General features: G+C 37.2%; 1 protein-coding gene and 1 long non-coding RNA gene across 3 annotated transcripts in view; one reads left to right on the forward strand and one right to left on the reverse strand.

Moving 5' to 3' along the window:
- ccdc40 (coiled-coil domain 40 molecular ruler complex subunit) lies at positions 1–23875 on the forward strand. Its single transcript, XM_067372746.1, has 19 exons — positions 1–135; positions 931–1015; positions 3222–3346; positions 3444–3527; positions 3711–3930; positions 4433–4590; positions 4804–4926; positions 6414–6535; positions 6616–6859; positions 6971–7153; positions 7681–7926; positions 8312–8525; positions 10705–10874; positions 11651–11742; positions 12743–12863; positions 12966–13154; positions 16830–16988; positions 17422–17559; positions 21215–23875. The coding sequence occupies exons 2-19, from the start codon at positions 940–942 to the stop codon at positions 21329–21331; spliced, it is 2781 nt and encodes a 926-aa protein (XP_067228847.1). The 5' UTR covers positions 1–135; positions 931–939; the 3' UTR covers positions 21332–23875.
- LOC137010615 (uncharacterized) overlaps positions 17092–24098 on the reverse strand; it is a 32442-nt gene continuing 25435 nt past the window's right edge. For both annotated transcript variants that reach the window (XR_010893387.1, XR_010893388.1), the window contains exon 3: positions 17092–17527. This is a non-coding gene — a long non-coding RNA (uncharacterized lncRNA). The remainder of the gene's footprint in view (positions 17528–24098) is intronic.

Consider the following 24098-nt stretch of genomic DNA (forward strand, 5'->3'; position numbering starts at 1 on the left):
CGCTGCTAAATGACCACAACACAGAAATAACATAATAAAATATTTACCCAGAATAAAGGGATTTGATTACTTAAGCTGGAGAATTGTGGATGTCACGGCTCTCTGCAACTTAGAAACAAGATACAACGGAAACAGGTGACAATTTAAAATGAAATTACTTTAAAATGAAATTAATTTAAAATGTCATATCCCCTATAAATAACACACACACACATGTGTATATATATATATATATATATATATATATATATATATATATATATATATATATATATATATATATATATATATATATATATATATATATATATATATGCGTTTTTGTGCGTTTTTGTGACTTATGAGAAATGGGTAACGTTATTACACTGATATGATATTACGACGTAAACAGTCCTCATTTTTAAAATAGCTTTAAAAACATACTAAAAGATGTTTTATTAAAAATGTAAAATTGCAGAATGTTTTATGTGATTGGTAGGTTTAGGAGTAACTTATGGGTAGTTAGGTAGGGGGCTAGTAGAATGTACTGTTTGTACAGTATAAAAACCATTACGCATATGGAAAAAACTGTGTGTGTGTGTGTGTGTGTGTGTGTGTATCTATATGTCTGTGTTGTATTACTTTATTTATGACTATGAAGAAATGGAAAGTGGTGGGTGTGATGGAGTTCTACCAGAGGATCATACGAATAGGCAGGAATAGGGTCCGAATGAATTCACTGAACCTAAAGAGGTCTGAAGTCTTACACGAACCTTTTATTTTTATTAGTTTAACACTATATACTAAAAACATTCATCATACAGGTGGTATCAGAGTAGATTAGTTTTTCAATTTTCCAATCAATCAGGGCAAATAATGTTTTTCAATTGTTTTTTGTTGTTGTTTTAGATTTTTATGTAGAGTGATGTTTGTTAATGATTTTAATTATAGGGGGAATCGATGGAGCTTTCAGACAATTATGACAGAGACATCGATCATGCTGGGACCAGTGGATCGATTAATTTGGACAATTCTGGTATGTTTCATGTGACAAGAAGTGTTAATTTTGACAGCATTTTGATTTAGTTTTAATCATTGTCTTTTGACTAAAATGCCTTTTAGTTTAGTCATATTTTAGTCATCTGAATTGTTTTAGTTTTAGTCTAGTGTTCCCCGGGGTGGAACACGAGGCGGGCCGGGCGGACGGGACCTAGGCAAAGGGACAGGTCGGGAGAGAGAGAGAGAAGGAAGAGAGGGAGAGAGAGAGACAGATGGCAGGGGTTCGCCGACCCCTGGGCACGCCACCAAGTGGTCTTCCGCCAATTGGATGGCCGAATCCAGCGACGTGGGCCGGTGGCACTGGACCCACTCGGCGGTCTTCTTCGGGAGCCGAGTGGTGAACTGTTCCAGCACCACGCGATCGATCATCTGCTCCACGTCGCCTCCGTCGGCCATCAGCCATTTGCGGCACGAGTCCCGGAGCTGTTGGGCCAACACGAAGGGCCGGCCCGCCTCCCCCAGCTCCAAAGACCGAAACCGTTGACGATGCTGCTCAGGGGAGCGGCCGACCCGCTGTAGGATGGCCCTCTTGAGGTCGTTGAAGACCAGGAGGTTCTGGATGGGCAGCTGCTGTGCTGCCACCTGCGACTCGCCCGAAAGCAGCGGGACGAGCCGCATGGGCCACTGGTCCCGGGGCCAACCTGACACCTCGGCAGACTTCTCAAACAGGTCCAGGAAGGCCTCCGGGTCGTCTTGCGGGCCCATCTTCTGTAGTGGCAGCTGGAAGGGGGCAGCAGCTGCCACGCTGGTCTCCGCGGGAACCTCCCGGTCTATCCAGCTCCGGAACCTCTCGCGGTCCTCCTGCTGGCCCTGGATAATCGCCTCGAAGCGGCGCTCCTGGTCGTTACGGAGATCCAGCAGGGCCCGATGTTGTTCTTGGTGAAGGACCGCGAGTGATGCGATGATGTCCGCAAACGGCTTTCCAGCGGCGGGGGATGCCTGCATGGCGGCGGCTTCCGTCTTCCCTCCCGGGTTTCGGCACCAGTGTGGTAAGGTTCTTGTGTAGAGGGAAGGAAGAGGACAGGGATCGGCTTTGGCTGCTGACAGTCTTTTTATTCTCACCAGAGAAAATATCAAACAAAACAAACAAAAGGACGGTGCAACGCACACTCAATAACTCCACATCCGAGGACGGGCTTCACTCCAGGCAACGAGCAGGGCTCACACACTGACTGTCAGCAGACTCTATCTCTCTCCTCCGCTCCTGCTTCTCCTGGCGTTTTATCCTGTCTCCACGGCAATTACTGGAACGAGAAACAGGTGTTCGTGATTTGCATTCAACCCGTTCAATCACCGCGCTTCCCCAGACGCTCCCTCCTGTTGCAGAACCCGCTAAACCACGCCCCCCTCGCCACAATGGTCTTCTTTTTAATTGATGATATAGGCCTATATATCCATTCTTTATAACAACTTGAATACAACATTCTTCATTCTTTCAAGCAGACATATTTATTTGTATAATTAAATATAGATTAATCATTAATAAAGCTATTAAAATGATTCAGTCAAGAATATTGAGGGATTTTCTCTTGTTGCTGTTGTTGTTGTTGTTTGATTAACATTAATGATGGACAGCAGCAGGTTTATTAGGCTGCTGTCACTTTAAGGCTGAATGCACGGATCCAATTCACTGATTCACATTCATTATCCTCCCAACTGTTTACGTTCACTTAACATAACTGACTGTTTACGTGATTACTCGCCAGAACTGACTTTCTGAAATAATTTTGTGTATTTTTCTGTTCAAGCGCAGAAAAACACGAAAGAGAGGTCAGTTCAGTACTCGTTCACTATACCGGACACTATACTGACTCTATTTTGCATCGTCAAGCTCTTTCAGATTTATCCTTTGGTCTGCTCTACTCTTTCTTTAAGATGTTTACATTTTTGTACATTTTATCAGACATGCAGCAAGTATATGCCAACTTATGTCGTTACAATTCAAATGTGCACATCTACCACGCAGGACATCAGTTCTTCTGACTGGATCTTTTTCCAAATCGTCTATCCCTAACATTTTTGTCTCGCTTTTATTTGTTGGTGAAAATATCAATAGATTTTCGTCATAGTTTTTGTCAAAACTGGTTTTTATATACGTAGTTAAAATCTCATTTTTGTCAGTTAAAAAATGTTGACGAACATTATTCGTCAATGAAATAACCTTTTGTTTTGTTTATGAGCAGAAATAAACAACAGGTGGACACCTGTTATACCACAACACACTCTCCAGCTGGAGTTCAGTGGCACTGAGGCAGAAGGTGGAGTCAGAGAGGAAGATGAGGAAGTTGTGGTGCTGGATCCTGAGCATGTGTGTAAACCTGATGTTTTTTTCCAAATCAATAAAATATTCTTTTTATCAGTTTTCTAATGCCCCATGTTCTTTTTTAACATTTTGTACCATTTAGCCTCTAATGAAGAGATTCCAGTCTGCATTGAAAAAAACCCTCAGCAATCAAGTGGAGAGATTAAACCTTGAGCTCCGTGAGAAAGTAAGAAATCTGTCAAAAAAATTCTTGGTAGTTTCTTCAACAATTGATTGATACAAGTATGTCTTTGTATAGCTACACATGCAAATTGGGTAGAAATTACTGATTCTGTTCTTCGGGAAATATAAGCAAACACTTGCATACAAACAGAGGCCAAGGAAACTGATAATTACTGCTCTGTTGCAGATAGTAGCGGAGAAGGCAGAGGCTCAGAGGCGCCATGAACTTGCTGAAGAGGTATACATGGTCCACAAGATGTTGGCCAGACTTCAGGCCTCTCTGGAGGCAAGTCATGAGGCCAGTGCCCAGGCTGTTGCTCAGCGTAGACAGGCCCAAGACCATCTGGATGGGGTAAAAAATCAGTACCAAGATATTGCCAGTCGGACCAAAAAACAACATATGCAAGGTGAGAAGGTTGATAAATCTGTGTTATTTTAGTATAATGTATATACTATTAAAGTTTGTATTAATTCATTTTTAGCTCAGTTTTAGTTTTAGTTCAGTTCAAGTTTTTATTTATTTCCAATTAGTAATTCTGATCTCTCATATAAATGAGTCTGTGAACAAATGAGATACACAAAACTTCTTAATAAAACTTCTTCAGAAGTTAGTTGATTTACCCCAAAAAGTGTAAAAACTGTGATTCCCAACCAGCCCAACATAGTAACAATAGCTCAACCAATCTCTTCGGTTTTTGGGGGGACTTCCTGTTCAACAAAGTTGAATAATGCCAGATGGGATGAAAATAATTAGAAAATCATTATTTTACAATTATGTTTGGTGCAGAATGGTGCAGTGGTGCAGACTTTAAATAATGCCTTAAATAAACACGTCTTTAAATAGTGAAAAATTGAAAGTGATGAGAAAATTTTGTCTTGTCTTGTCTTGATCATGTGCTCTCTTCATAGTCTCGGAATTACAGTCTAAAGTGGACAACCTGGCTCTGAAGTTGCTCTACATGCAGGAGGCCAATAGTGACCTGCGTTTGGACATCAAAGCAATAATAAATGCTTCACACAAAGTTCAGAAAGAGAGAACTCAGGCAGAGGAGCAAAAATATCAGCAGGTGGAGTTCTAAAGCACATGATTTTGGTCAAATGTGGCCATTTCCTGTGTTTTGCTATTTTCACACATATGAATCATATAAATAAATTAACCAGAAAGTTCTTTTGCTTTAATGTTATAAAAGTAAAAACAAATGATAAAATGCAATCCCCCCATTTCATTGAAGCTCTAGCAAATGTTTGTTTATACACCTCTATCTCTTTTTCTCTGTCAGGACCTTTATGTTGAGCGTTTGACCAAGCATGTGGAAAAGCTCTCAGAGCAGATCTCTCTGTATGAGGTTCAGATCATTGCTCAGACTGAACAGACAAAGGCTGCAAAGGATGCTCTTTCTGAGGTTAGAAACCTCTGCAACAAATCATGTGAAGCATACACTCCCAAATTTAATGAATTTCATTATGAATTTTAAGCGCTATGAATGCATTTCACTGGATACTGTAGGTAACTTTAAAATTAGAATATTACTGGGATCAACAACACTGACTTTTTGAGTGAATTTCCATACTGTTCCATTAGTACAATTTGTTCCATTTGTACCATTAATTCTGGATTTAAGGGGAGATAAGAGTTCATCATTGATGTAATGGTAACATTTTACAATAAGGTCTCATTTGTTTACATTATAGTTAATGTATTAACTAACATAAACTAACAATGAGCAATACATTTGTTACAGTATTTATTAATCTTTGTCAATGTTGGTTAATGAAATCCAGCTCTTCATTGTTTGTTCATGTTAGTTCACAGTGCATTAACTAATACAACTTTTGATTCGAAAAAAATTAGTAACATTGGTGTTAATTTAGAAAATATTGAAATTAACATTAACTAAGATTAATAAATGCTGTAGAAGTATTGTTAATTTTTAGTTCATGTTAACTGAAGTTGTTAACTAATGTTAACAAATTAAACCTTAATGTAAAGTGTTACCAATGTAATAACATTCATCAATAATGACATTTTTTCTTTTAAATAGATAGTATAATTCAATAAAGAAGTGTACATTGCCATTAAAAAAGTCTCTTATGCTCATGTGTTTATTTGATAGTAAAATACAGTAAAAATAGTAATATTGTGATATATTATTACAATTTAAAATAACTGTTTTCTATTTTAACACATTTTAAAATGCAATTTATTCCTGTGATGGCTGAATTTTCAGCATCATTCTAATATGCTGATTTAGTGCTCAAGAAACATTTCTTATTATTGTCAGTTGAAAAAAATTGTGCTGCTTAATATTTTTATGGAAACCTTGATATATTTATATTTAGGATTTTTCAAATAGAAATGAATAGAAAGTTCAAAAGAACTAAATAGAAATCTTTTGTAGCACTATACATTTCTTTACTGTCAATTTGAACCAATAATATATACTTGCTTAATAAAAGTATTAATTTCTTTCAAATAAAAAAACCTTACCGATTCAAACTTTTGAATGGTTGTGTACAATTTTCTATAGGAACCATTTCAAATAAATATATTCGCTGTATATAAGGCCTATAAAACACTTTCACCATTTCTTTAAAACTTCAAGTCATCATTCAGAATTTGTCTTGGCAAAAAATTATTTTAGTGTATTAAATTACACTTAGTTTCAGTTCCTTTTAATTTTACACCCTTAAATTCAGTTAAATTAGATTCAATTCTGCAATTCTGTTTGCTGCCTCCATTCAAAATTTATTTTTAGATTAAGAACTGAATTGTAATTTAAAAAAATCCTTCTCAATTTAGTTTTGAATTGCGCATAAACCCTGCCTCGCACATATTACATAAATTAACATTTGCATATGGCACCTATGGACCTGTGTGTGTGTGCTATAGGCGCAGCTGGAACTGGACTCAGTGACTGTCGAGCGTAGGCAGTTACTCCAGCAATGGAACAGCAGCCTGTTAATGATGAGGAGGAGGGATGAGGCTTACACTGCCATGAATGAAGAACTGAGGTGAACATAATGCTCATGATGTGTGTGTGTTTGTAAGACCCAGACAACAGTATTGATGTGTATTGACATCCTTCCTTCAGGCTGGCCAATGATCAGGTGCGCTCTCTGGACACAGAGATTGAGGGCTATAAAAAGTCCATCACACAGGAAGAAGAGCAGAATGAGCTTCTCACTCTGCGTCTGAACCGAGCCCGGAATGACTGCACCACCTCACGTAAACTCATCACACACTCCCAGAACAATCAGGAAGTCCTACAGGCCCAGTACATCACATATACACGAATGCTGCAGGAGACAGAGAAGACCCTCAGCACATTGCGTGGAGTACTTCATTCATATCAGTCTACAACACAAATATTTCATTAGCTTGATGTGTTCAGGTTAATGAGAACAAGTCTGAAGGTTATATATGGGACCTATTGCTTTCTTTTTCAGGACCACGAGGTGCGTCAGTCTGAGCTCAAGGCTCTCAGGAAGCAGATGGAGACAGAGTCTGCAGTGCGTTTGGACCTGGAGGACCAGATCATGAACAGACTGCAAGAGCAGCTTACTCACAGTAATGCAGCAAAGTACTCACGCCGACTGACTGATAAAACTGCAGCACACAGGAGAGAGAAGGTAGAATGCTGTTAGTAAAATGTAAAATGTTTGTTTTTGTGAATTGAGGGGACTTTCCATAGGCCGCAATGCATTTTATACTGTACAAACCGTACTTTCTATCCCCCTACCCCTAACCCTAAACCTAACCATCACAGGAAACTGTGCACACCTTTATTTTCTCACAAAAACATAATTTTGTATTTTTATTAATTAATTTACATTGTGGGGACCGGTGGCTGGTCCCCACGATGTAGGTGAACTCAGGTTTATATTACATCGTGGGGACATATAATATAAACAAAAGCACACACACACACACACACTCACAGGACAAAACGAGGAATTAAACTAAAAACTGAAGAACGTAATCAGTAACTATGAAAACCAAAAGAGTAACTATGGAGATAAATATCATGGTGACTTGTTTCAGGCAATATAATATAAGGGGGTTAATATGACCTTGATTTTGAGGTGTAATATGACCTGAATATGTTTTTGACAGGTTTCATAAAATTTAAACTTGTGCATTATATGTGATTTCTTAGGAAGCTCAGTTAAGCAAATTGGACAATGACATAAATGCAGTTACGCTGGAGGGGCAAGAGGTGGTGACACATCTGGATTCTCTGGTTGCATTTCAAGCTGAACTTGAGCAAGAAATGAGCCAGCGACACTTGCTGCTGTCTTCTCGCGAGGCAGAGATTGCTAAACAAGTCACAGATATTGAGCGAAAACAGGCCACGATCAGCATCTACAACAAGAAGATCAAGGATATTGTGTCCAGTACTGGGGTTAGACCTCACATTTTCATGCTCATTTCATGTTCTAATGTATAAATGTTTTGAAAAAGACATGGACCTCCCTCTTTCTCTGATGATGACAATAAGTCATAGCATCCATCTAGACCAGGGTTCCTCAAATCCAGTCCTGGAGGGCCACTGCCCTGTAGAGTTTAGCTCAAACCCTGATCAAACTCACCTACCTGTGCTTTTCTAGTGATCCTGAAGACATTGATTAGTTTGCTCAGGTGTGTTTGATCAGGGTTGGAGCTAACTCTGTAGGGCAGTGACCCTCCAGGGCAAGATTTGAGGAACCCTGATACAGATTATTGCATTTCATATTCTGGTTACTGTAGATACTGCATATTTAAACTGTCAAATGTTTGTGTGAGAGTAGCATGAAGACCTAGGTCCTCTGGAGATCCATGCAGCCACCCTGTCTAAGGAGCTGGAGGAAGTTGGTGCTGAGATTAAAGAGCAGCAGCAGTTGTGGCTTTGGCAGCAGGGGGAGCTAGTGAGATTCACTCAGGAAAAACAGGCCCACAGCTCCTCTGTACAGATCCTACAAACACATCTCACAATACTGCAACAGAGCAAGATCAGGAAAGAGAGTAGGTACCACTTTTCACTTACACACTATTCTCAAAGACTCTGTATGCTTTTTTTTGCATCACTAGTGATAATAATAATAATGACTATAAGTTTATGGTAGTAGACAGGTAGTAGATACATTTTGTATTGTATTCCAAAAAACAAACAAACAAACAAACAAAAAAACAGCATAAATCATAATTAAAGGGATAGTGTTGAAAAAATTCACATTCATATTATTCCAAACCTTTATTACTTTCTTCTGCATAACAGAAAATAATATATTTCAAGTAATTTTTTTTTCTATACAGTTAAAATTGTATATATATAGTTAATATTTTACAGTTAAAATATGTATACTGTATACCATATGATATTTGATATCATATATATAAAAAAAGTCTCTTATGCTCAACGAATGAATAGAAAGTTCAAAAGAACAGCATTTATTAGAAATATACTCTTTTGTAGCATTATAAATGTCTTCGCTGTCACTTTTGATCGATTTTATGGATCCTTGCTGAAAAAAGTATTAATTTCTTAACATTTAAAAAAAAAACTTACTGACCCCAAACTTTTGAACGGTAGTGTATAATGTTACAAAACATTTCTATTTTAAATGCTGTTCTTTTGATCTTTTTATTCATCAAAGAATCCTGAAAAAAATGGTTTTCAACATTGATAGTATTAATACATTTCTTGAGGAGCAAATCAGCATATTAGAATTATTTCCGAAGGATCATGTGACACTGAAGGCTGGAGTAATGGTGCTGAAAATTCAGCTTTGCATAACAGGAATAAATAACATAAAAAAATATTCAAATAAAAATTGTTATTTTAAATTGTAATAAAATTTCACAATATTACTGTTTTTTTAATCAAATAAATGCAGCCTTGGTGAGCAGAAGAGACTTCTTTTCTTCCTGATTATTTTCTATTCCACTGTAACAATAGGAAAAAAGACAACATATACTGCGCACTTGTGGTCTGCTCTCCGAATTGAATTTATCGCTAGAATAATTCACTGGAATTATTTTTAATGTGTTAGCAACCAAAAGGGGTATGTGTGCCATCACAAATTGACCAATACAATTTCATATAATTGTAAACTAGCATGAGAGAAAATGCCACAAACCATTATAAAGTAACAATTCTAAAATGCATTATGAATTTTTTTTTTATTTCTTATTACATAATTCCATAAAATTATTTATGAAATATTAAAGGTATAGATGAGAACCACTAACCACATATTATATTATTTAAATTATATATAAATTATATCTATATTTCTTTAGATCAATATCAGACTCTTGTTTTTGCTACCATCTAACTCACAATCAAATATCAAATACACCACCCGTGGATCTTCCTCAACTGTTGTAAGTTTTAGTTTATCTTAGCCAATGTTATACTTACTTATACTGACACCTACCGGCATGCATGCAGCATCATGCAAAAATAAAGGTTTACGGACTCGACTTCTAATGCAGTATTCGTAGTGACCCATGATAGATTTATTCTGTTTCTTAGAATGGGCAGTTTGCTTGTTAATATATTTGAAAATGTAAGTTTACGTACAGTACATACACATACATATTTAAAAAATATTACCAATTTGTAAATATGTTTAATTGATATTTATTTTTAAAATCACTAAATAAGGGTATTTATTTAGGATTTTGTGTCACAATTACATCAGTATAGCTGCTTAACTCATCTGTCAGTCACTACTGGAGATGTCACAACATACATGACAACATTGTCTGTGGCACCTGTCACAAGATTTATTTCCACATGCCAATATCCACTGGCACACGTCACAAGTTTTAGTGGCACATGCCACTATCTGCAAGCACATGCCAATGAAAACCAGTTTCAAGTTCAAGTTTCAAGTTTATTTATCATGTGTACAATGTCAGTGACAATTTGCACATTGAAATGCTTAGGTTGAGGCTCAGGCATTCTACATTAGCACAATACAGTATAAGTGCAATATAATACAAACCAATACAAATTTGGTTTGTATTATATTGAAAAATAAAATTCTGTAAATATATCCAAAACAAATATATGTTTGTATGTTTCTTTTACACTTTTAAGTTTCCTTTTAATGTTCAATGGTTGAAGGGTGAGTAGAATAATGTCACAAAGTAATAAAATGAGTCTGATAAATAATTAATATCATCCTCTGCATAGGTGAGATGGAGCAGGAACAGCGCGAGCAGGCAGATCTGGATAAACAGATCAAAGCTCTCATGGCAGACATGGTGAAACTGAACTCTCTGCTCAGTAAAAACAGCGATCTGAATCAAGCCCTGCAACAGAGCAACAGTCTGATGGAAACAGAGTTCAGACAGAAACTCAAGGTGCAACTCTACACACTGTGTAGCTGATTATGAAAAAATGGGCCTTTTCCTTATCCACTCATTTTTTATGTATTCTTCTGTTCTTATTCTTTTCATTTTGTCTTCTGTACTCATCTGTATGTCATTTTCCCAAGCACACAACCTACAGTAAGAACTGATGTTCCTTTTGGATCTTGTTCATTTACTGTATAACAATAAAGGGCAATTTTTTTCAGTGTATACTAGAAACTCAAAAGATCAGCAGCAATATAAATACTAATCAGTAGTAATGTAAACACAATACTACATGTTCTATTCCGTAACACAAATACAACTTGAAAGAATATTTATCAATGAACATTTTGAAGGTTAAACAATACATTATTTAGCTTCCCATTCTGTTATAGCAGACATTTCATCCATGTACACACTGCAGTTAAATTTGGTTGTCACCTTATTTCAAGTAATCCTGAAGACCGTGATTAACCTGTTAGTGTTCCACTTTACCACCCGCGGCACACATACCTTTCAAAAGAGACCAAAATCATGCATATACTCCAAATGGTTCATGAAAAAAAGAACAGCATGAAATTTACTTTGTGTATGCTTTTTTAGGTGTTGTAGGCACATTTTACAGGAATGTTGCCTGTAACTTAAGGGATTAAGTTATGTTTGAACAGGTTTGTGGACAAATTCTGCTACAACATGGACCTCAGAAGTCAGAGTTGAGAATCCCTGTTGTAAACAGACATGTAATTATCACTCATTTTGAACAGTTATCTATCTTGTGTTTGTAGGAGGCCGAGAGGGATTCAGTTGAGACTCAGTTGAAGCTGGAGAGGTTAAATGAAGAGAAAGAGAGACTCATCAACAGCCTAGTGGAGGCAGAGTGAGTCCAACACTCTTTACACACACACACAAACACACACACACACATGTTTGTTTTGCTATCAAAGTGAGGACATTCCATAGGCGTAATGGTTTTTATACTGTACAAACTGTACACATTTTTAATAAAACATTGTTTATTATGATTTGAAAGCTATTTTAAATATGAGGACTCATGAAATGTCCTCATATTTCATGTTTACTTCGTAATACCAGTGTAATACCCATGTCATTATGCAAATTTGTGTCCTCATAAATAACAAAAATGCGCACACACACACACACACACACACACACACACACACACACACACACACACACACACACACACACACACACACACACACACACACACACACACACACACACACACACACACACACACACACACACACACACACACACACAATGACTGAGTTTCAACTTCTGGTAACACTTTACAATAAAGTTCCATTTATTAACATTAGTTAACTACATTAGTTAACATGAACTAACAATAACAATACTTTAAAGAATATATTAATCTTAGTTAATGTCAATTTAACACTAGTAAATCAAATGTTGTATTTTTTAATATTATTTAATGGGCTCGAGTTAACATGAACAGTTGTTTTTTTATTAACTAACATTAACAGAGATTAATAAATAATGTAGCAAATGCATTGCTCATTTTTAGTTAATGTTAGATATGGCATCAACTAACATGGGAACTTATTATAAAGTAATACCCAAATTCTTATTAAATGCCTACCTAGAGAACATTTATGGGCATCATTGGAGCTGTGTGAGCAGCTCACTCTGAACATGTCTTTGGCCCAAAAATGCTGTTTCGGTAGGCAGCTTACTAGGTTTGAGATACAGCCATACACACAAATGGACATTCATTTGAATTCTCAATACATTTTCATAATGTATAGAATCAATATAACAGCAGAGCTGAAGAATCAACGTTGTGTGGAGTTAATGAATGGATTGTATAAGTTTTTTGTTTATATGTGAAGGCATCAGATCATGCTGTGGGAAAAGAGAACCCAGCTGATGCGAGAGACTCGCTCTGCCATAGATTCAGACATCGGACAGGGAGACATACGAACTATGAGAGCAGAGATTCACCGTATGGAGGTTTGTATAACTTAGAAAGTTTGTATGTATAGAAGTAAATTAATATGCATCAGTACTTATAAGTGTGGTTTCAGTCTGAATGGATCTTATGTATGTGTCTAGGTTCGTTATGCTCAATTGATGAAGCAGCAGGAGAGATTATTGAGAGACATGGAGTCAGTGGTGGCCAGACGTGAGACTATAGCTGTTCAGAGTGAGGCTCAGGCACGATCCGACCATAAGCAGCCCACACACAGCGACTACCACAACACTCTCCAGAGCCTCCGCCGAAAGATTCTCCAAACTAAGAAGGTGTGTTTGTGAATCAATTCAATTCAATTCAATTCACAACTTTGTATAGCGCTTTTCACGATACATATCATTTTAAAGCAGCTTCACAGAGAATGCATGTCAACATCACAATTTAAAGATGCAGTTATGAAATAATGTAATAATTTAGGCAATTAATTTACAATCACTGTTAGCAGTTTAACAGAACGTAGAAGCAATGAGCTCCTGAAAAATGAATTACATTAACAATGATTAGGATATATAGAAATTGTGTAATGTGCATGTTGATCCAGATGATTGCGTCTTTTGAAGTCCTCACAGGAGTTAGCGCCGTCTCTTCATAGGTGTTGTTCATCTGAGGTCTTCTTAAGAGGCTGGATCCAAACTGAAGCTGAAGTCATCTCTAGTCTAGGCAAAACAGAAAAGCAAATGGAGAATAATTAGCGTAGCTGCTGTTCATAACATTAAGCAAAGATAGTCATGTGCAATTGATCTGATATGAGATGCATTATGTGAATGCTTGGCTAAAGAGATGGGTCTTTAATCTAGATTTAAACTGGGTGAGCGAGTCTGAGCCCGAACATTATCAGGAAGGTTATTCCAGAGTTTTGGAGCCAAATGTGCAAACACTCTCCCTCTTTTAGTGGACTTAGCTATCCTAGGTACAACCAGAAGTCTAGAGTTTTGTGATCTTAAGGAGCGTGAAGGATTGTAGGGCGATAGAAAATCAGTTAAGTACACAGGAGCTTAACCATTTAGAGCCTTATAGGTCATTAGCAATACTTTATAATCGATATGGAACTTAATGGGTAACCAGTGTAGAGATGATAAAATTGTTGTTATATGATCATATTTTCTTGACCTGGTAAGAACTCTAGCAGCTGCATTTTGTACTAATTGTAGCTTATTTATTGCAGAAGCAGGACAACCAACTAATAATGCATTACAGTAATCTAGTCAAGACGTCATGAAAGCATGAACTAACTTTTCTGCGTCAGAAATAGATAACATATTCCGTATCTTAGCAATGTTTCTGAGGTGGAAGAAGGCTGTTTTTGTAACATATGAAATATGATTTTCAAAGGACAAGTTGCTGTCTAATATAACACCCAGGTCTTTAACTGTCGAGGATGGAGTAACAGTACATCCTTCTAAATGCAGATTGTAGTCTGAGAGATTCTGTGTACAGGTTTTTGGTCCAATAAGTAATACTTCAGTCTTATCTGAATTTAATAGAAGAAAATTACTAATCATCCAAAGTTTTACTTCTTTAATACATTCTGTCAGATTGGATAATTTAGAGATTTCATCTGGTTGTGTTGAAATATATAAGTGAGTATCATCGGCATAGCAGTGGAAACTAATTCCATGTTTTCTTATAATATTGCAGAGTGGCAGCATGTATATTGAAAATAGCAGAGGGCCTAACACTGATCCTTGCGGCACTTCATAGTTTACGTGATCTTAGATTTTTCCCCGTTTATATAAACAAAATTGTGACGGTCTGATAGGTACGACCTAAACCACCGTAATGTCTGGCCCTGAATACCAGTGTAATATTGTAGTCGATCTAGGAGTATTTTATGATCTATAGTGTCGAACGCAGCACTGAGATCAAGTAACACTAGTATTGAGACACAGCCTTGGTCAGAAGCTTGAAGTAAGTCGTTTGTAATTTTAACGAGCGCAGTTTCTGTGCTATGATGAGATCTGAATCCTGACTGAAATTTTTCATAGATAGTGTTTTTTTGCAAGAAGGAGCATAATTGGACCGACACCACTTTTTCTAGTATTTTAGACATAAATGGAAGATTTGAAATGGGTCTGTAATTTGCTAATACTTTTGGATCTAATTGTGGTTTCTTAAAGAGAGGCTTACTAACTGCTAGCTTGAACGGTCGTGGGACGTGACCTAGAGATAAAGACGAGTTGATAATATAGAGAAGAGGCTCTTCTGCTACAGGTAACAATTACTTCAGTAGTTTAGTGGGTACTGGATCTAATAAACATGTTGTTGGTTTAGACGCAGTGATAAGTTTATTTAGCTCTTCCTGTCCTATAGTTGTAAAGCACTGCAACTGTTCTTGAGGGGCAATAATTGAGGCTGAATCATAAAACTCTGTTAAAGGTTGTACATTTACAATTGTATTTCTGATGCTTTCGATTTTCTCAGTAAAGAAATTCATAAAGTCATCACTACTAAATTGTAATCAAGGTTATTATAGTTTAGACCTTTTTAGCTTTTATTTTTTTTTTGAGTAATTTCTTGTATTTATTTATTAATTTAGTTCAAATTTGTTAGTTTTACTTTATGCATAATTTAGTTTTAGTTTTTTTCTAGTTGCAGTTTACTTCTGCTTTTTTTTGTAGTAGAGCAATTAAAAGTTAAAACAGTTTCTCAAACTGATTTAATATTTCTGGGAACTTGACTGTATTTGGTCAGTGGTGTCATTCAGAATATTACAAAATAATTTTGCTTAATGACTGGTAAACTATATAATTGACCAATGTCCCAGCCAACTGATTTTCTTTAAAGCTATGTTTCTAGTTTTGATCACAAATCAATATTTACTGTCCGTTTATGTATTTATTGGTAAATAGCAATTTAATAAGTGTGATAATTTTATATCTAAAAGAAAAATAATTCATGGATAATTTTGAGTTAGCTTAGAGTGAAGAAAATTTAACCATGAAATGATAGTCATGAAAATGTATTTTTGTCAAGTTTCAGTTTTTCCAAATATTTTGGTTTATATATAGTTAGTTTTAATGAAATGCTTTTTTTTTTTTATTTAATTTTTAGTGTTCAGTTTCATTTTAGTTCAAGATGGGGTAAGTATTTTTTCAAAAACACTGTTTGGAAGTTAGATGGGCCAACACCAACAACAAACATGAGCAAGAGGGAGATTTGAAAAGAAAAAAAAAATGCAGAAAGAAAGATGAGACACTATACAAAAGAGATCAAGAGAATATCACTGGAATAAAGGTTTATGACTGGGCAAGTGCTTTAGGACCCGCGTTAATATTAGAAAAGCTTTCCAGCACTGAAGAGAGCTAAGCCGGAAGGCCTATAAACAGACACGGAGGCTGCTTTGATTCGGCACCACATGTAAGTTACACTGGGTCTGAGTGTCATTGATTGCCTGGAGCTGCTGTGCTGTTGGCACCTAACAACAAATTCTTGTTTGTTTGTACTCTGTTTATACATTTAATGTATGTTCATTTTTGTGCTTCCTTGTCGTTCATTCATCTTCTGTGCTTTATTTTTCGTGAAGCATTTTGTTGCACGTCAGCTGTGATAAACAGACATCCACTCTTGCATTGCGTGTGTAACAGTGTCCAGATAGTGAGAGTTGTGCAGGTAAACCACTGCGCACTGACGACCGTTAGAGAATGCAGTGTTTAACGTAATTGTTAGCGCACTCGCCTCGCCTGCCAGCAGCGAACGGGCCTGAGTTTGAGACCGACTCAAAGCAGAATGGTTAGGATTGGAGGGTAAGTTTTGGAGGCGGAGCAATGAAGAGAGGGGTGGGTTTGTCTGGGTTGATTTCAAATATCAACAATGTCCAACAGTGTTTTTGAAAAACTGCTTACCCCACCTTTAACAATAATAACCATGTATATGACCTTTTCCGTCTAGTTTTTATTTACAAAATATGTCACTGTTATTTACTGTATGTCTGTGTGTGTGTTCAGCAAGCAGAGGAGTATGATGGTCTTATAGCCCAGCTGGAGGAGAGGCAGGGCTCTATGACCTCCAGCCTCCGAGACAAACATATGCATCTCAGTGACCTGCAGAATACCATAGTGGTTCTCACCCAAGACCGCAGTGCACTACAAGAAGCCAAAGAGAGAGTCAGTGCATCCACCAACAGCATATGTCGTACACTTGCATACTGGACACACCTGTGGTGCCCAGCCTTTTGGGGGCTTATATTATGGTTAAATCAACCTATTTAGAACAATTTTATTCCACATAAACGTGGCATCAGAGCGAGTGTGTTTACATAGACTTTATATTTACACAAGAATCGCAATCACAGGAAACAACGTATCACACACTTGAATGTTTGAATTTTTAATAGACATAGCAGAATCATTGTCATTCAGAAATAAAATTGTGTGTGTGTTTGAATTGCAATCTTTTAATTATTATTCATGCATGCATATGGGACTATAGCCTATGTATTTTTGTATGTCATATTTGTACCAGATCTCAAAAAGCCATTTACGTTCCAATTATAATTTGTATGTGGTGTCACCAATGGTTTTCTTTTCTCTCCTGTAGAATTTGTCTCGTCTGCCCGTACTGCAAGGCCGGGTGAAACACCTGCAAGCTGTTAAAGAGGGACGGTACACTCCGGTGGCAAGCGGAGACACAGCATTGGAGCTGGCTACACAGAAACATGAAGAGCGATTGAAAATGGTCAGCGTATAATCCACTGAAGTTTTCTAGTAAATTAAGTTGACCACAAGAACACTGGAAATGTGAAAAAAAAAGAAAAAGAAAAAAAGGCAGAAATATTGTTCATCTCATGCTAGTATACAGTGAGGAAAATAAGTATTTGAACACCCTGCTATTTTGCAAGTTCTCCCACTTAGAAATCATGGAGGGGTCTGAAATTGTCATCGTAGGTGCATGTCCACTGTGAGAGACATAATCTAAAGAAAAAAATCCAGAAATCACAATGTATGATTTTTTAACTATTTATTTGTATGAGACAGCTGCAAATAAGTATTTGAACACCTGAGAAAATCAATGTTAATATTTGGTACAGTAGCCTTTGTTTGCAATTACAGAGGTCAAACGTTTCCTGTAGTTTTTCACCAGGTTTGCACACACTGCAGGAGGGATTTTGGCCCACTCCTCCACACAGATCTTCTCTAGATCAGTCAGATTTCTGGCTTGTCGCTGAGAAACACGGAGTTTGAGCTCCCTCCAAAGATTCTCTATTGGGTTTAGGTCTGGAGACTGGCTAGGCCATGCCAGAACCTTGATATGCTTCTTACAGAGCCACTCCTTGGTTATCCTGGCTGTGTGCTTCGGGTCATTGTCATGTTGGAAGACCCAGCCTCGACCCATCTTCAATGCTCTAACTGAGGGAAGGAGGTTGTTCCCCAAAACCTCGCAATACATGGCCCCGGTCATCCTCTCCTTAATACAGTGCAGTCGCCCTGTCCCATGTGCAGAAAAACACCCCCAAAGCATGATGCTACCACCCCCATGCTTCACAGTAGGGATGGTGTTCTTGGGATGGTACTCATCATTCTTCTTCCTCCAAACACGTTTAGTGGAATTATGACCAAAAAGTTCTATTTTGGTCTCATCTGACCACATGACTTTCTCCCATGACTCCTCTGGATCATCCAAATGGTCATTGGCAAACTTAAGACGGGCCTGGACATGTGCTGGTTTAAGCAGGGGAACCTTCCGTGCCATGCATGATTTCAAACCATGACGTCTTAGTGTATTACCAACAGTAACCTTGGAAACGGTGGTCCCAGCTCTTTTCAGGTCATTGACCAGCTCCTCCCGTGTAGTTCTGGGCTGATTTCTCACCTTTCTTAGGATCATTGAGACCCCACGAGGTGAGATCTTACGTGGAGCCCCAGTCCGAGGGAGATTGACAGTCATGTTTAGCTTCTTCCATTTTCTAATGATTGCTCCAACAGTGGACCTTTTTTCACCAAGCTGCTTGGCAATTTCCCCGTAGCCCTTTCCAGCCTTGTGGAGGTGTACAATTTTGTCTCTAGTGTCTTTGGACAGCTCTTTGGTCTTGGCCATGTTAGTAGTTGGATTCTTACTGATTGTATGGGGTGGACAGGTGTCTTTATGCAGCTAACGACCTCAAACAGGTGCATCTAATTTAGGATAATAAATGGAGTGGAGGTGGACATTTTAAAGGCAGACTAACAGGTCTTTGAGGGTCAGAATTCTAGCTGATAGACAGGTGTTCAAATACTTATTTGCAGCTGTATCATACAAATAAATAGTTAAAAAATCATACATTGTGATTTCTGGATTTTTTTTTTTAGATTATGTTTCTCACAGTGGACATGCACCTACGATGACAATTTCAGACCCCTCCATGATTTCTAAGTGGGAGAACTTGCAAAATAGCAGGGTGTTCAAATACTTATTTTCCTCACTGTATATACCAAGTTCTGTCATGAAACTCCAGATAGCGTAGGCTGATTGGTCCTTAAAGGGATAGTTCATCCAAAAATCTAAATTTGCTGTTAATTTACTCACCCTCAAGCCATCCAGTGTGTCTTTTTTTCTTCAGTAGAAATTTAAAGAAGATTTTAGCTGAAACTGTTGTCCTTGGTGATTCATATAATGAACTTTGTCACTTTCGGCACGTCCTGTGCACATTCATGGCAGTCTGGAGCGCAAGCTTCCTGTCGCATAATGACGTATACACAGGAGCTCAAACATTGGGAATCTGTGAAAAATCTTCCCGATTGAGACTGCGCAAGTGAACGTAATCTTAATTTTATATATAGGTTGCAGCATCCAGGATAAGTACAAGTAAATACCACTTTGATGAACAATACTTCTTCCATGCATCAGGAAGCTCACGCTCCAGAATACGCTCAGGACCGCTCTGGATTACACATAATAATGTTGTAAATAATGTTCAGTTTCTTGCACAGACCAATCGTTTCACTTCAGAAGCCCTCAGTGAATTGTCAGGAGCCACAGGTATTAATTTTGTTTTGCCTGTATATGTTTGTTTGTTTGTTTGCATTATATGAATCACCATTGACTATGGTTTCATTCAGCTAAAAATCTCATTTACTGTTCTACTGAAGAAAACAGTTTGCAGCACGTTTCCAGTTATATCCAGAGTTATTCTGACATTCAACATCTAGATAACTGAATGTCCTTTTACTTCTTATCTCAGTACATTATTGTGTTTGTTAGCCTTTTAATTTCTAAACTAGCAAACATATACAAGTTTTAAAATCAAGCATCATACTTTTTATTGTCTTGCATTCTGGGTAGGAGTAAATTACTAAGTATATAAGCAGCAGTTTTTATGTTAAGTTGATGTGAGAATACAGCATTGCAGCAATTCGAATTTAGGAACAGTTAAAGTAAATTAGGCATTCTTGCACGTATACACTTTCAAATGGGATCAACATATTTGCTCGAAACCTTCCATGGCACTTTTACTAAGGGCAATGTTTTTCATTTCTATGTTGAGTGTATGCAGGCTGATTCCAGATGCACACCAATGTCAGAATCAAGCTTCGTCATTTTTAGGTTGGATCACCATTAAAAAAGCATTAAAAAAGCATCAGTGATTAGTTAGTGTAAAGTGTAAAGTTAATTATTTATGAAATTAACAGCTGAAATGGAAAAAAACAGCTGCTGCTGCAGTAGCATGCATAACAATTCAGGTTGTAATTTTAGCAAATATTATTAATAGCAGCAGCATGCATAGCAAATTCAGTGTTAGGTGCTGGCTTGACGATCCAGAGTAATAAGGCTTGAAGACCATGAATGGTGAAGTAACATTTAATAGAATCTATGAATCAACACAGATACAAACCAGCACGTAATGTTAACACGACAATAACTGAAGAAACTGAATTGCTTAAATACACAGGAGCAATGAGGGACAGGTGAGACTCTAATCAGTTAAACAATGACACAATGATCTTGGCGGAACTATGGCAACTGAGGAAGCAGGAACTAAACACACTGGAACTGAACATAGGCAAAGTAAGACAAAAGAATATCAAATTAAAAGTCTATTTATACAGACACAGAGAATTTGTGACATTCAGATTGCAATGTTAGCAAATATTAACTGTAGCAGCATGCATAGCAAATCCAGATTGCTATTGTAGCAAATTCAAATTGTAATGTCTAGTTGTAGACCCAACATTAACTTTCAGTTAAAGCTAAATTACAATTACAAGCTCATGGCAACAACAACAAAGGTTTTGTGATATTATCAGTAGCTGAGGTGAAACCAGTGAGGCAAAGAGGAGAAAAGCAGAATCTTGTGATTTCAAAAGCCAGTAAATAAGACTAATGATGCTAATTATTTTCTGCACTCTTATCTCAGGTCAGCTCCATTATCCAGCATTTGGCTGAAGAGTACCCTCAGCACCACAGCGCTCTCCACAGGGTCAACCTCACATTGGCAGAACACCTACACAATGGACTTCAGGGCCGCCAATGACCACTGAAATATGTATTACATAAAATAAAAGACATGTATGTACATACATATATACAGTATGTTTGGTAGCTTTTGGCCTGGTTAGTATGAGGTCTGGTTTATTATAATGACAGCGATATAGAGACTGAATGTCTGTTATGGTAAGAAATTTTTTGTCAAGAGGTGGGTGAATTATGTCTTTAGATATAGCAAAACAGTCCATATTAAACTAACTTTTCTGTATCAGTGTACACATAGTTGCAACCATATTTACTCTAAAAAGCAATGTGATGAAGTATCCTAAATAAAAATCTTTTGAAAAATTTTCCCTAGCACTTAAAACTATGATTTAATGAAATAAATCTAAAATTCATAGTGTGTATATTATATATATATATATATATATATATATATACGGACACTGCCTACTAGCGGTCTGCATGCACATCGACGCAGACAATAACGCAGAAGTATAAATGAAAACAGACATATAGGAGGCTCCGGCGTAGGTCTGACGCAGAAGTATAAATCAAGGTCTCAGGCAGGGGCGGTTTCTTCATTAGGGCAATAGGGCAACGCACCACCAAAGTGAGAAAGGGACGGATTTTTCAATCACATTCAACCAGAGTTACTTAAGCTGTCACTGCTGTTTGTTCTGCCTCTGGATATAGTCCAATCAGCATCGAGTCACGCTCTGTGGAGTACCGCCTCTTTTTGGGCATTTCAGTCTGGCGAAGATTTGCCCCGACTGCTCCCATAGACTTCCATTCAAAAAACTTTTTTTTCGAACTACAGGCACTGCAATGCAATCTCTATGGGTTCCGGGAGGGCTCGCACTAACGTGCTTTCGTCATCATACGTAACCTTAACTTGTGCAGCGATTGGTGGAAACTAACATACCTCTTAATATTTTTTTTTTAAACTGAAGTGACATCCAATAATTTTCTCAGTGCATTATTTACATTTCACAGATATATTCTCCATCTGCAAATGTTAGAAAGTCGAGAAAATATTTCCATTTTGCAATCATGCAGGGCCGTCGGCAGAACATATAGAATGGGGGGGCATTCGGTTTCCATAGGGGGGCACACATTTTTATAATCTGATAAACAGACGTTCGCCAAAATAATAATGTCCTGTATTTATTATTAATGAAATAGACTTCTATAATGAAATAAAGTTCTATATTACCACAAAAACACAAGATACTCGATCCTAATTAAACTACACCAAAAACGAAACCCCTTTGCATTATGGCAATATTATTTGCAAACACGAGACACAAAAGCTTTTCAATTCCTCGAACAGCACAATAATAAAAATGATACATACCAAAACAGCAATAAATAGGCTAGCCTACATCTATAGCATATTTAAGTGTAACTAAGACTTTTGAGTGCACTCACCATTAAAATAGTTGAAGGCGGCAGGTCTCCGAGTGATAGTCATTAATAAATACGGCCTAATTATGTTTCGAGTTCCGTTTTGTGTAATAATGCGTTAAATATGAATTTTATGCTCAGGCGGAGGGTGAACCAACTCCAGGGTAAGGAGATGCGATTTCCATTTAAAAACATATTTAAACAGATTTCCTCGAAATAGCTTTAACTTACTTGTCACAGCACAACCTACATATCCCAACATAAACACTGCTGATAAATTATTATTTGTTAATAAAGTGTTTACGTTCACAAACCACTGTTAATTTTAACAGATTACGCACACGGAATTTGGCAGAGAGTGCGCAAAAGGCGCTCTCTTTATAATCAGTAAAAAATCTCGCTCATCTTAGTTCATTGCGATCTCAAGAAGTTCTGTAACAATGAATTAAACTGACTGCATAATTACATAACAATTTACATAATTTTTTGTTAACCAAAATCTGTTGATTTCTGGAACGCAATGACAAGTCAGAGGTGTTTAAGTTAGCACTGAACAAAAACTCGTTTTGAGCGGCGAGTGGATTTTGAGTTGTAGACGCTGGCAAATATTCCCTCATCATAATTCGTTCTAGAAATCAACAGATTTGTTCGTGATTAGCTACAGTGCTCAACACTCCAATGTTCTAAAGTATTGTCGTTCTTCAGAGCGCAAACACAGAGGCGCACTGGATCATTTGCCAAATATGTTTCGCCAATATGCTAATATTAACTGATCCTAGACCAGTAGTTATGTGCAGTTTTTCCCTCTACAAGCAATCAGAAGCAGCAGCAGGTAGGCAGTGGTTTGAGTGAGAAAATAGTCTCAAGTCCATCGCCGTACCGTTGTAGAGAGAGTTTTCCTATGAGCTAAATGCTGCTGAAGACATTTCGTTCTGGAATATGTAAATAGCCAGATCCACAAATAAGGTTTTTGCTCTCAATCGGAAGTTTGCTGGATGACTATTAGGGGGGCACGTTGTGTCATCTGGGGGGGCACTGCCCCCTAATGCCCCCCCTTGGCGACGGGCCTGCAGTCAGGTGTGGACGAGCCGGGAGGAGCCTTCAGCAAGCACAAACTTCCGTGAACGAGCTCCGGCATTCATGTTTGTTTTTATAGTCTTCAATATGAACATTGTTTCTAGGAAAATATTGGGCAGGATGTGGTATATATATATATATATATATATATATATATATATATATATATATATATATATATATATATATATATATATATTTTTTTTTTATTAAATACAGATTTTTTATTTTAGATCCCAGTCCTATGCATGCTTTAAATACTGAATTTTCCATGTTTTAGATTAGTAATGATACATTATTATATCACTTGTTAAATGATTATTTAACAA

This window comes from Chanodichthys erythropterus, chromosome 21, assembly GCF_024489055.1.
Source record: "Chanodichthys erythropterus isolate Z2021 chromosome 21, ASM2448905v1, whole genome shotgun sequence".
NCBI lineage: Eukaryota > Metazoa > Chordata > Actinopteri > Cypriniformes > Xenocyprididae > Chanodichthys > Chanodichthys erythropterus.

Coding starts and splice junctions, on each gene's coding strand:
- ccdc40 (XM_067372746.1), top strand. CDS start 940: ATGGAGCTTTCAGACAATTATGACAGAGACATCGATCATGCTGGGACC. Junction 11,743..12,742: donor AACAGCCTAGTGGAGGCAGA/GTGAGTCCAACA, acceptor TTATATGTGAAG/GCATCAGATCATGCTGTGGG. Junction 17,560..21,214: donor ATGAAGAGCGATTGAAAATG/GTCAGCGTATAA, acceptor CTCTTATCTCAG/GTCAGCTCCATTATCCAGCA.